At 27.7% G+C, this 13039-nt stretch overlaps 1 protein-coding gene across 1 annotated transcript; it reads left to right on the forward strand.

Annotated features, from left to right (window-relative positions):
- Positions 1-7952: 7952 nt before the first annotated feature.
- Positions 7953-12601, forward strand: LOC107024627. The gene is made up of 10 exons (XM_027913921.1): positions 7953-8211; positions 8799-9127; positions 9679-9756; positions 9934-10002; positions 10231-10311; positions 10710-10830; positions 10936-11077; positions 11549-11696; positions 11777-12291; positions 12373-12601. Exons 1-10 carry the CDS (start codon positions 7953-7955, stop codon positions 12599-12601), a joined length of 1971 nt encoding a protein of 656 aa, XP_027769722.1.
- Positions 12602-13039: the final 438 nt, after the last annotated feature.

Raw genomic sequence — 13039 nt, forward strand, 5'->3', positions numbered from 1 at the left:
AAATATGTAATAGTCATAATCTTTGTTATGGAGTGCAATTATACAAACTGTAACTATAACATGCAAATATGATTTTTATGTCTGCTAAATTTAAAATACAATAATAACACTCCATACACATTTAAGAGGATATATATCAAGTTATAAACATACTTTTTAAAAATAAACTACTTATAGCAGATTATTATCGAGTTATAGCATATCAATTAAAAATATTTAAATAAAAATAAATTATAAGTAATTATTTAAATAATAATAATAATTAATATGTTTAAATATTTACTTTTATTTTTTTAGTTACCTTTTTTAAACCAAACTCTTTAAATTTTTACTAATTAATTATACAGTTACCTTTTACAATTTTTAAAATAAATAATAAATTATTATTAATTAAATTTCACATTATATAGTTACCTTTTTTTTAAAAACAAAAACTAAATAATAGGGTTTTGATTTTAATTAAATTCCTACTTTACCGTTGCCCAATAACTATCCATCCCCATCTCACCCAATACACGACATCTTCCCCAATACACGTCATCTTCCCCAATACGCCTAAATCTTCATCTCCCCCAAATTCTCTGACTGATCACCATTGCAATCATCCTTCATACATCAAGCCTCAAACACGCCTCACTCATCATCTCTTCCATCACGCCTGATCTCACTCAATAAAAGCCCAAGTTATTTAAAAAAAAGTATCAATTCAAATTAAAAATTAAAAATTAAAAAGGTAGTTTTTTTTATAACACGCCTCACTCATCATCTTTTCGTCAGTTGTCATTGTTTTTTTTAAAAAAATTACCCTATTTAATTTGTTAAAAAATTATTATATATTAATTAGTTACCTATATTTTAGGAGTTACTATAACTATTTTCGTAAATCGAAATTTATAAAGTAAAAACATTAACATGTCTTTGTTTTTCTTTTATTTTTTTGCAAATCTATTTCTTTATAATTTTTACTTTTAAAAAAATACCATATTTTAAATACATATGGAGTTTGTTATTTTGCTTTTCAAAATAACTGTTTTGTTTTTTAAAATATTATTTATATAATATAACTACAAATAATTTATTTTAGTTATATAGAAAATCAAAAACCTAATGTTGATTTGGATTTTAAATAAGTACAGTAGTAATAAAATAGAGAGAGAAAAGAAAAATATATATATATATGTTTTAGTTGCAATAAATAAGGAGTATTTTTTTGTGTATAGTATAAAAACGTGATATTAAAATTGTTTTAAATTAACAATGGATAATTTTAATTATTTTATTATTGATTATTCATTGTTTAAAATTTTGAAAATTTGTTGTGTTGACATGTAACGACCCATTTTGGTCGTTTTGAGTGTAAAGCCTTGTGTTTCATAAAATATTTTTTTTGATGAATTCTAATTGGATCTTGGACTATTCATAATTATAATAATGAAATTAGCGGGGTAGTTTTAATAATTTATTTAGTTGGTGGTTAAAGAAGATAACTTTAAAATTAATAGTGAATATATTTTAGCATATTTAAAATTAATTATATAATAAGTAGTGTTAATATTATTGGATTATACGAAAACTGCTCACAACTCTTATTATTGCATTCTTGGCGCCATCAACGGGACAATCAGAAAAGGCTAGAGGTAAAAAACTTCATCTAGCATTATATTTTATTGGTTAAAATTGGGTGGTTGAGGGGTATTGATTCTTGTTAGTATTAGTGAATTATAATGAAATAAATAGACATATATTTTAATAATATTATAACATTATAGTTGGTTATGAATGTATAATAATGACTGGATGAGGATATTGCTATGATATGTTAATTGAAAAACAAATGTCAATCAATTATAGAGTTTTACAGTGTGATGATGGCAAAACAAAAAAATATATATCTTTATATATGTAATGTACGAGATGTATAGTTATTAGAAGTGTTGCTGAACAAATATAAACTTTAATGATTATTAAATAGTATTAATATGAAGTATGATTAATAATTGGCCAATTATCAGCAGATGGATGATAAATTTAGACATTTTATATAATGATAAAAATTGGGTTAGACGTGTTGCCACTGGTGTTCGGAACCAGTGGCTTGATCTGGAATTTTACTACGTATTATCCTATTATAAATTGAGTTTAGTATATCAATATAGGTAATTAAATATTATGTGTATCGAATTATTTAAATTTCATTAAAGTTATGTTAATTGGGGGAATTAAGATCTACCCTTAGATTTGAACTTTAGGAAATTGATTATATAATTATGTGAGTTTTTAGGTCTAGATTAAACATAGAATAAATTGAGTGTTTATAGACTCGCTAACTTACAAGTTATGCATATATACTTGATAGATTGGAGAGGTTTGGAGGCGTTAAGGAAAGGAAAGACATTGGAGAAATAGTTTGCTTGACTTCGGTTCTTCGGTGGAGGTAGGTTATGGTTTATTTCTATGTGATAGATAAACTCTAAATAGCGATTGATTATGTATTGAGTGATATTGTAAAGTCTCCTATGTACTTGACTGTGTGGTTTGTGGTTGGCCTAAAATTATGAGATTGTTGAATTTCTAATCTTGAACCCTCTCTATTAAAATGACGCCTTGAATAAAGAAGGCTTGATGAAATAAATAATGAGATAATTGGATCGGAGTGTCACGTTCCGACACGGTATTATGGGATCGGAGTATCACGTTCCGACACGATATATGGGATCGGAGTGTCACGTTCCGACACAATAACATTAAAGGAAAGGAGTCTTGAACTAACTAAATATACTTAATCTCAAAGAACCTGTTTGCAAATGAGTATGGTCTGGAGGCATGAGTCCTCATAGGTGTGCTTGATGTTGTGATTGATGGTGTACCTATTATGGTGTTGTTGTCAATGGTTCATGTATTTGTTGCTTACCACCTATTAAGTATTGTAGTTGATTTTATATTATTATTCAATATATATTGGTTTCTATTTTGAGTTGACCGATGATACCTACTCAATAAGTGTTCCTTGTACTGACCCCTACTTGTATTTTCTTCTCTGTTATTTTGTGAAGTGCAGCAAGTGTACCATCAACTTCGACTCGCCCTCAGCTCTAGCCAGTCTCCAGCACATCAGAGTTCAGGGTGAGCTATCATTTCTAGCTCGTGCTGGATTCTCTCATTCACGTCTTGATGTCTTTGAATTTCGGACATGGACCATTTTTTTTTTTTCGTATTTTGGTTTCTTAAATACTCTTAGACTTGGTAATTTGAGGATAAATGTCCTTGATGTGATGACTTCCAGATTCTGGGGATAATAAGTGGTAAACTTTAGAAGTTTATTTAATTGGTTACATTAATAAGTTTTGGATCTTCCGCATTATTTTTGTTATTCATAGTTGATCTATTGGTAAATGTTGGGGTTTAGATTTGTTGGTTCGCTCACCTAGGAGGTTAAGTGTGGATGCCACTCACGACTCATTTTGGATCGTGACATGACATAAGTAACTTTTATTCTCCTTTTCTATATAGATAGAAGATTATTATTATTATTATTATTATTGTTGTTGTTGTTGTTGTTGTTGTTGTTGTTGTTGTTGTTGAAGATGATGATGTTGTTGTTGTTGTTGTACTACAAAATAAGGAGGTTTGAGAAGACACAAACTCAACCGCAAAAATTAACTGCAAAAGAGACAGCTAGTTTCGTTAAATCGAAGATGGAAAAAAATAAAAACAAAGAGACAAAGGAAAGAGGTAAGAAGAGGAAAGGAAAATAAAAATATCATATATTTTTTATACACATATATTATCACTTTTGTATAAATATGTATCAACTATGTATGCATATTGTTTAAAATATATTGCAACTTTGTATGAAATAATTTAACAATTCATTTATGTACCAAAACTTGTTGAAAATATTTTATCATTATGTATGAAATTTTGTATTAAATATGAATAATAATTGTATACATTAGTTCACACTTTTACTATCTTATATTTCGAGTATGATAAATATCTTATATTTTTTGATACACATATATTATCACCTTTGTATAAATATGTATCAACTATGTATGCATATTGTTTGAAATATATTGCAACTTTGTATGAAATAATTTAACAATACATTCATGTACCAAAGTTTGTTGAAAATATTTTATCATTATTTATGAAACTTGTATGAATTACGTATGTCATAATTAATAGATGTTAATTGATTTATGATTTATTTTATTTTATTTTTGTATGAATTTTGTATGAAATTCGTCTTTCAGTAGTATTCATGTATGCACTATGAACTATGTATAGAATTTGAATAATAAGTGTATATGTTAGTTCACATTTATAAATAGTATGTTTCACTGTTAACGATACCAAAATGCAATACATACATAAAAAATTCTATCTAACAGTCAAAACAACATAAACATAAGAAATCATTTTTTAAGCACTGGATAATTTGAACATGTTTTTCTGTTGTGTCCAACTTGACGGCATCTACTGCAAGTGATTTTTGACGACCTTTTGATTTTTACGTCAGCAAATCGCTTTCATCGTTCAAGTTTTGGTCTTCCCGCTGTTCTCTTTGGACCGGGTGGCATCATTTTAGGCTCTGAAATGTAACTTGGTATATCTATGTACTCTCGCATGAGATAGGTTCAACAGGGATGACATATGCGTCTTTGAAATTCTTCAGGCTATAAAAAGCAGAACATAAATCCGTTTCACGCAACTTTCTGTATCTAAGAACTGCGATTACATGACTACATGGTATTTCATAATGTTGAAATCTCTCTCCATTTGAAAATCGACATATTTATCTATTTCACAACATTAAAATAAAAATTAGTACAACATACTACATTTAATTGCAAAATAATGTATACACCATTCGTACACACTTATTATACCTTTCAAAAAGATATACCATACCGAATTACTTTGAAAAGCTAGATCATACACATAAAAACATAAATTCATATCCATTTCATACAAAATTAATATACATTTCATCATCACATGTCATATCTACATCTTTTAACAAACAGAATATCTACAAAAAAATAAAAATTTCATACACATATTGAAAACATTTCATACAGAATTTACCTTTGTTTACTAAACAGTAACATATAGTCAAAATATACTAAATATTTACATAATACATAATTCATTCACAAACAGAATATATACAAAAATTAAATACAAATTTCATACACATATTGAAAACATTTCATACAGAATTTACCTTCGTTTACCAAACAGTAACATATATTCAAAATATACTAAATACTACCATGAGACATAATTCACATACAATTCATACACAATTATTAAAAAAAAATACATCATGTCATACATAGAAAATTTCTATTCACAACAAACTTCGTACTTTAAAAAATAACAAATCAGAATCTTCAATTTTACAATAACTTAAACATATATATAGTTACGTGCTTTTTTTGAAATATGGTTTATACTAAAAAACTGTTTCATACAAAACACGCAATATTATATATATTGATTAAAAACAACCAAACACAAACCAACAAAATGTAACAAATACCAACCTGATGAATTCCACCTTCCACCATGTTTAATTAATATAGATAAAATGTTGGCCATCACAACAAATCACGTTTTTCAACAACAAAATATATTCAATCAATACCAAAAAAAAAGAAATGAAATCTGCTAAAAAAATTAAGAGAAACGCAAGAAAAAGAAACAGATTTTACAATGATATCAATTTGTTAAAATGTTTTAAGAAAATAAATCACAACTTAATTTGATTTTCAACTAAATTAAGTGTTTTAGGTAACAAGATATAATCAGATTTTTTAAAATTTCCTTAAAATATGCTAATTAGTTATCTTTCTATTAAATGTATTTAATTTAAATAAAAAAAGATGCTATTTTCCATTTCAAAATTGGTCTATCTTTTATTAATTATTTTAAATTATTTTAAATTTAAATTTTATTTTTAATAATTTATTATCGTTTTTCTTACACTTGGATTTTCACTTTCTCTTTCCAACCTTCTTCAATATTAATTTCTTCACAGATTCCCGAATTTTCCTATTATCTTTATTGATAATCAACTCCTCAACTTTCTAGATTTACGCTTGAATTTTCACTTTCTCTCTCTAACCTTCTTCAAAATCAATTTCTTCACAGATTCCCAAATTTTCCTGTTAGCTTTATTAATAATCAACTCCTCACCTTCCCAGATTTACGCTTGGATTTTCACTTTCTCTCTCTAACCTTCTTCAAAATCAATTTCTTCACAGATTTCCGAATTTTCCTATTTTATATCATTCTCAATTAATTTCGTTTCTAGGTTTGATTTGGAGATTCACATTGATTTGGGTATTATGTTCTTCATATTCCTTATTGATTTACTTACTGATTTTAGTGTTTTTTTTTGTTTTTTTTTGTTTTGTTGTTGTTCTTAAATCATTTTTTAGGGTTTCATAATACAAAATTGTCTCTTCAATGGACGCTTTCAAGAGAGTTACTAGATGTTTGGAAAAAATAATCAAAGTTCTTCCGAGTTCTCATCGTTTATTTTTTTCACTCAAGAAATAAACAACAATATAGGTTCCGCTTCTAAATCTAAGGAGGATACACGACGGGGAAAAGTGCCTGAACCCGTCGAGGTGCAAAATTCCACACAAATTCATAACTAGGAAGTTGAAGAAGACTAATTGTTTGGAGAAGAGGTATTTTTTTTGCATGCGCTGTGTATTGCATGTTTAGTTTAATTTATTTATTTATTGTTAAGATTCAAAAAAATACATGTTACAATGAGTTTGGAAGTGTATATGAAATTTTTAGTCTGTTATAGTTACTATGTATTTTTGTATTGGGAAAATTTTTAAATGTCATATATTTATTGTATTTTGTGTTCTACTTTTTTTTTGTTAGTTGTCAATGTAATACATTTTATGAGTTTGATTGTGCATTTACTTTTATTGTATACATTTGTAAGTGTATATGGAATTTTCATCTTGTTATAGTTATTATCTTTTTTGTATTTTCATAGTTCTAATGTTTTTTGTATTCACTGTTATAGTTAGCATGTATTTTTGTATTTAATATGTTTATTGTATTTTGTGTTCTATTTTTTTGGTCAATGTAACACATTTTATAAGTTTGATTGTGTATTTACTATTATCGACTAGATTTGTAAGTGTATATGAAATTTGTATGATGTTGTAGTTATTATTTGTTTTTGTATTTTATAGTTTTAATATTTTTTGTATTCATAGAATTGGAAGTGTATTTGAATTTTATTGATGTTTTAGTCAGTATGTATTTTTGTATTTCATTGTTTTATTGTATTTTTGTATCCATTGATTTGGAATTATATATTGTATTCTGTATTATGTCAGTATATATCCATAAATTCATTTTGTATTCTGTTTTTTTTTGTAATAGTTATGTCAATGAACCATAGTTAGTATTTATTTTTGTATTTCATAGTTTTAATATTTTTTGTATTCATAAATTTGGCAGTATATATTGAATTTTGATATTGTTTTAGTCAGTATGTATTTTTATATTTCATAGGTATATTATATTTTTGTATCTATAGACTTGGAATTGTATATTATATTTATTATATCTAATGTATTTTGTATTCTTTTATTTTTTTTGTGATAGTTATGTCAATGTACCACATATTAGTAACCATATGTGTTTTTTTTGGGTGTGTTATTGTAACTGTGTTAATGTTTTATTTATTATCATGTTTTTTTATTGTGTTATTTTAATATTATTTCATTGTTTTGAATTCAATATGCCAGGGGACTTCTTATGCTTGCAAAAAATTAACAAAAAATGCACCCACATTCACTGTATAGTAAACCACGACATTAAATCTAAGTTGACTGACAAGCTTACACCGGAGAAGTATAAATATTTTTGTGAGAGTACGTGTTTTGGTCAGTATATGAAAATCAAAAAATATGTTGGGCAAGATCAAAATTCACAGATGCTGTATGTCACTAGAAGTAGAAGCTAGTAGTAATCAGTCTCTTGTAATCAAAGTCAATGGAGTTATTTTAAAGTTCACAATTAGGACGTTTGCGCTCATTACTGGATTAAACTGTGTCGGTGTTGTAGAGAATTTCAAGTTTAACACAGAAGAACCTAACCGACTTATTGTTCAGTACTTTGGTGGTAATGAGATCATACGTAGATCTAATTTGTTCGATAGGTTCAATGGTAAAGTTTGGATTGACAATAATGATCATGCGATTAAGTTTGCAATATTATATTTTATTCATATGTTTGCGTATTCTGGCGAGAAGAGATCATTGCAAATTCCTAGAATTCACTTTTATTTGGTTGAAAATGATCGGTATATGCATTATCCTTAGGGCAGAAAAGCATTTGAGTGGTTGCTACAGAGTATCAACAGGGTTTTGACTACTGATGGTCAATATTATAGAATATGTGGTATGCCTGTTGTCCTTCAAATATGGATATACTAGTGCATGGGTAAGCGTCAGACGAATTTTGCATGAAAATTAGTGATCGTATCCCCCGTATTCTAAACTGGCAAACAGTAGGAGCAAAACCCCGATTCAAAATATTGATGAAATACACATTCAATGATTGTAATAGAGAAGTATTGTGTATAATTCAAGAAATTGTACCCTTGCAATTGTATTAATTCGATGTAATTTTTTTACTATGTTAATTATTCTATTTAATATCGTGTTCAGATTAAATGAAAGAATGTTGTCCCTTCTCTGATGAAAATTGCTGTTCTACAATTGCCTCCTGAAGGTGTTGAAAATTAACTGAAGGTGTTCAAACAGAGCCACATCATGATATTGATAAACAAGCATTTTCTGAACAGAATTCAGGTGATGATTTCGTCAACCCACTTCCACCTTCAATGAAGGTTACATGTAAAAGAAAAAAGGGGCAATCAGTATCACCTACTAAAAGGGTAAGAAAAAAGGACTCAAATATCGCAGATCAAATGGAACGGAACGAACAGATTGATCCAGTAGCGAAACAGAATGTGAAAAAAGCTGCGCTTCCAAAAGTTGTGCGGAAGAAACAAAAATTGTGTTCTAAGAAGACAACCGCTCGCACTTATGTGCCAACAAAGGATTCTCAAATACCATCTGTAAGTGTGTCTCATAAAAAATATATGAGGAAAGAACTCTCTGAGTTACGAAAGGAGGTATATATTGATTATACTTATGTTTTTTACAATATATTTATTCAAATTATTGCAATCTGTAAAATTTACACATATTGTAACTGTTTCAGGTTAGAGAAGAGTTCAAAGACATACGAAAGTTGATAAATTTATAATTTTAATATCATTATTTCTACTTTGAAGGTGAAATAATATGCTCAATTGTTATGTTTAAAATTATTTTTATTCTTTTTATTTTTGTGAATACTCTGTTGTAATTTAATATTTTCAGGACAACAAAAACAATGACATTGCTGGTCAAGGATCACAACCTTTTACAAATCCAATTTTATCAGAAAATTAAAATCAGGTAGACACAACTCATTTTGAAAATAATAGTTTATTCTGTTTGTATTCTTTATGCTGTAATATATTTATGATTAATATTAATTTTTTTCTATATTTGTAAGTACTTATTTCTTTGTCCATAGTGATTAAATATATGTTGATTGTTTTTGTATTCAATATATTTTCAGAACAACATAAACAATCATAATGCTGTTGAAGGACCACAACATTTTACAAGTCCAGTTGTATCAGAAAATCAAAATCAGGTAGAGATAACTCATTTTGAAAATAAAGATTATTATTTTTGTATTCTGTTTTTCTTAATACGTTTATGTTTAATATTAATTTGTATTTTATATGTCGTTAATACTATATTTCATTATAACTATTTTTTTTATCTATATGTTGATTATTTTTGTATCAAATATCTACATGGATTGAAGAGACTTTTTGATGATGAGAAGACGGAGTGTGATGAAAGCTCAAATGATGGCATCAAGGAAGTTTTCCAAGTATGTTTATTATAAATTTTGTATTTTTATATGGTTTATCGATATTTTTTTATTCAATCTTGTTTTTTGAAGGATCATTCAATTTTTGACAATTCAAATATGGGAGACATACCCGATATTGTTGGGGGTGCTGATAAACAAGCATGTTGGTTAACTCGGCATATTTATATAGTGAATTTGGAAATATTTTTATTATTGTTTATAATTAACATTTTTATATTTTTAAAGGTTGATTGTGACAATTCCCCTGTGCGTAATCTGATCACTGTAGATGCTGGTTTTAGTTCGGCTAAATCAATAATTCCAAGTGTATGTTTTCTACTTATATAAACTAATTACTTTTATTGTTATTAGTATAATTTGCATTTAAATAATGTTATTTTTTTTATTAACTACAAATACCTCAACCATCATTTGTATTTGACAAATCCAAAAAAATAAGGCCGCTCGTTTTTGAAGGACAACACGATTTTCCAGATCAAGATGACAATGATGAAGAGGATCAGTTCATATTTTCTACCCCTATTAAGTTTATTGTTTCCATGGAAGGGTCACAACAATCACAGTTTGAGTTGGATTATTCTCTCATGCCAAGTCTCAGTGACATAAAAAGTATTTGTGTTACTGAGAATACCATTAATGCAGAACAGAGCAACATCATGTAAATTCAAACCACAAGCAATGACAACTCAAATATGCAAAAACAGTCTAGCATGGAGAGTCAGAACAAAATAAGTCCTATTCACACACCATTATCTGCGCATAGGGTTAGACGTCCAGACCCTTTTAATACATCCCCATATCTGACATCGTTCGGCTCATCTGCAGGTATAAAGACATAACAAACTTTAATGTCTTTTAAATCCGATTTATATATATTTATTCTAATTTTTGTATATGGTATGTTATTTTTTAATTTAATATTTACATTAGGTACTTCATTGGTGCAACCAATTATTTTTGAACTGAAACACCCATTCATCTTTGATCTTATTTCTGATAATCGTGATATCATTATGTGGGATGCACACCAGTCATTGATTCACGAAGGTCTTCTTGCAAAACATGAGAACAAGTAAGTATTTAATATGCACAATAACATTAAAAAAATATTGTATCTTGTATTATGTATTCTCCATTTTTTAGTATATGATATGTTTTTTTAGTATTCATGATTATTATTTTGAGGTTGTTTTGCATAATCAGTTATTAATTTGAATCGTTTTATTTTACTGTATTCTAAACATGTTAGTGTATTTTCAATTAATCAACTGATTGAATATTAATGTACGTTATATTATAAATTGATTGAAACAACTCATATATTGTTCGTGAATCTTTTTTAAATTCTGTATTGTAATAATATTACAGATCTTGATTTGTTGTTATGTATGTTACTCTAAATTCTGGTGCATATTTTCACAAATACATTAGATACCTATATAATTTCTATGTTTTATCACACAGTTGTATTATTATTATTATGTTGTATTCAATATGAAATTTTAGCAAATTGTATACCTTTTATTTTTTGTGTATTGTTTATACGTCATGATCAGGACCGATACAAGAAGGGTAAAGCACGCATTCCAGTCCCATTTGACTTTGGTGTTGATATTGTAGATAATAAAATTGTAGATAATAAAAATTGGTTCTACAATTTGTACTCAAAAGGACAATTGTTGAATGATTCGGTAAGTAACAACTGTAGTTATTTAGTTATTCTTCGTTGTTTTATTGTTATCTAATGATTATTTATTTATTTATTGTTCAGCATATCAATGTTATCTTCTATTATTTGAGAAAGAAAGCCAAGTATGACGTTGACAGCAGGTATAAATACACAACTGTGGATTGTGTGTTTACGTCCAAAATTTTATCAACTTGGAAGAAGTATGAAGATTTAGATAGTGATGTCTGCTGCGCTGATGAAGAGCATTTTATAGGTGATTACATTAGATGGTATAAAGTTCATGCTGGCATTCCGTGGCATTTGGTGGATCACGTATTTATCCCTGTAAATGTAAAGGAAAAATTTCATTGGGCATTGGCGGTACTCTCTCTTAATGATAGACGTGTATACGTTTATGATTCTTACAGAGCGGCAGGTCATGATGCAGCAATCAGGAAAGAGGTTACCAAGTTGGCTCAACTCATTCCACTTAAGTTGACTATGTATGATTATTACAAGAACATAGGTTTAGATAGATCTGTTAGCCAAGAAGAGAATGAGTCATTTGAGATAGCTTTTTTCATAGACAACATACCTCAACAGACCGATGGCAGCTTGTAAGTTGTATTAATTTTAATTCAGTATTTCATATTTATTTGTATTTGAATTTTAATTTTGTATTCTCATGTTTTATTCAGAGATTGTGGTATCTATATGCTTGCTTTTGCCGAGTGGTTGTCTTATGATCAAGGAAATTCAAGTGGTATATTTGACGTAATGTTTTTACGGTCAAGATATGCTTCACTTCTTTGGAATTATGCTCAGCAAAAGCAAGACAACGGAGCCATTAGTGACACTGAGGCACCCCCAAGGCATACCATGCCTCAATCTGTTCGTGTTGTGTCTGCTCCAATTGAAATACAGTAGTTGTGCGTTTGTTGAAGATACTTCTTCGTGTTTTAAAACTACTTAATTTATGTTTCATCTACTTTTATGTTGCTGTATATTTTGCATACTTATCATTTTGATTAAATTTTATGTAGCAGATAATTCTGCATACTTATCATTTTGATTAACTTTTGTGTAGTAGTTTATTCTGCATACTTTTCATTTGGTTTATGTATATATATTATGTTAATTGATTTCATGTATTGTATTTTGTATTTTGTATTTTGCATTTTGTATCAATCGTTGTAAAATTGTTGTATTACATTATATACATTGGCAGGTTTTTTCATTATGTTGTGTATTCATTACGTTACATTACTTGTAGTTGTATTGTTTGTATTAAAATCTAATTTATTTTCAAACGTGGGCACATTAGTTGTATTATATAGTGTCAAATATATTTGTTTATGAACATTA

The sequence above is a fragment of the Solanum pennellii genome, chromosome 1 (assembly GCF_001406875.1).
Source record: "Solanum pennellii chromosome 1, SPENNV200".
In the NCBI taxonomy this organism is placed as follows: domain Eukaryota; kingdom Viridiplantae; phylum Streptophyta; class Magnoliopsida; order Solanales; family Solanaceae; genus Solanum; species Solanum pennellii.

Bases quoted from the DNA above. Each gene is read 5' to 3' on its own strand.
- LOC107024627 (XM_027913921.1), top strand. From the start codon at position 7,953: ATGTTGGGCAAGATCAAAATTCACAGATGCTGTATGTCACTAGAAGTA. The intron at 11,697-11,776 runs GTAAGTAACAAC...TTTATTGTTCAG, and splicing joins GACAATTGTTGAATGATTCG to CATATCAATGTTATCTTCTA. The intron at 12,292-12,372 runs GTAAGTTGTATT...TGTTTTATTCAG, and splicing joins CAACAGACCGATGGCAGCTT to AGATTGTGGTATCTATATGC.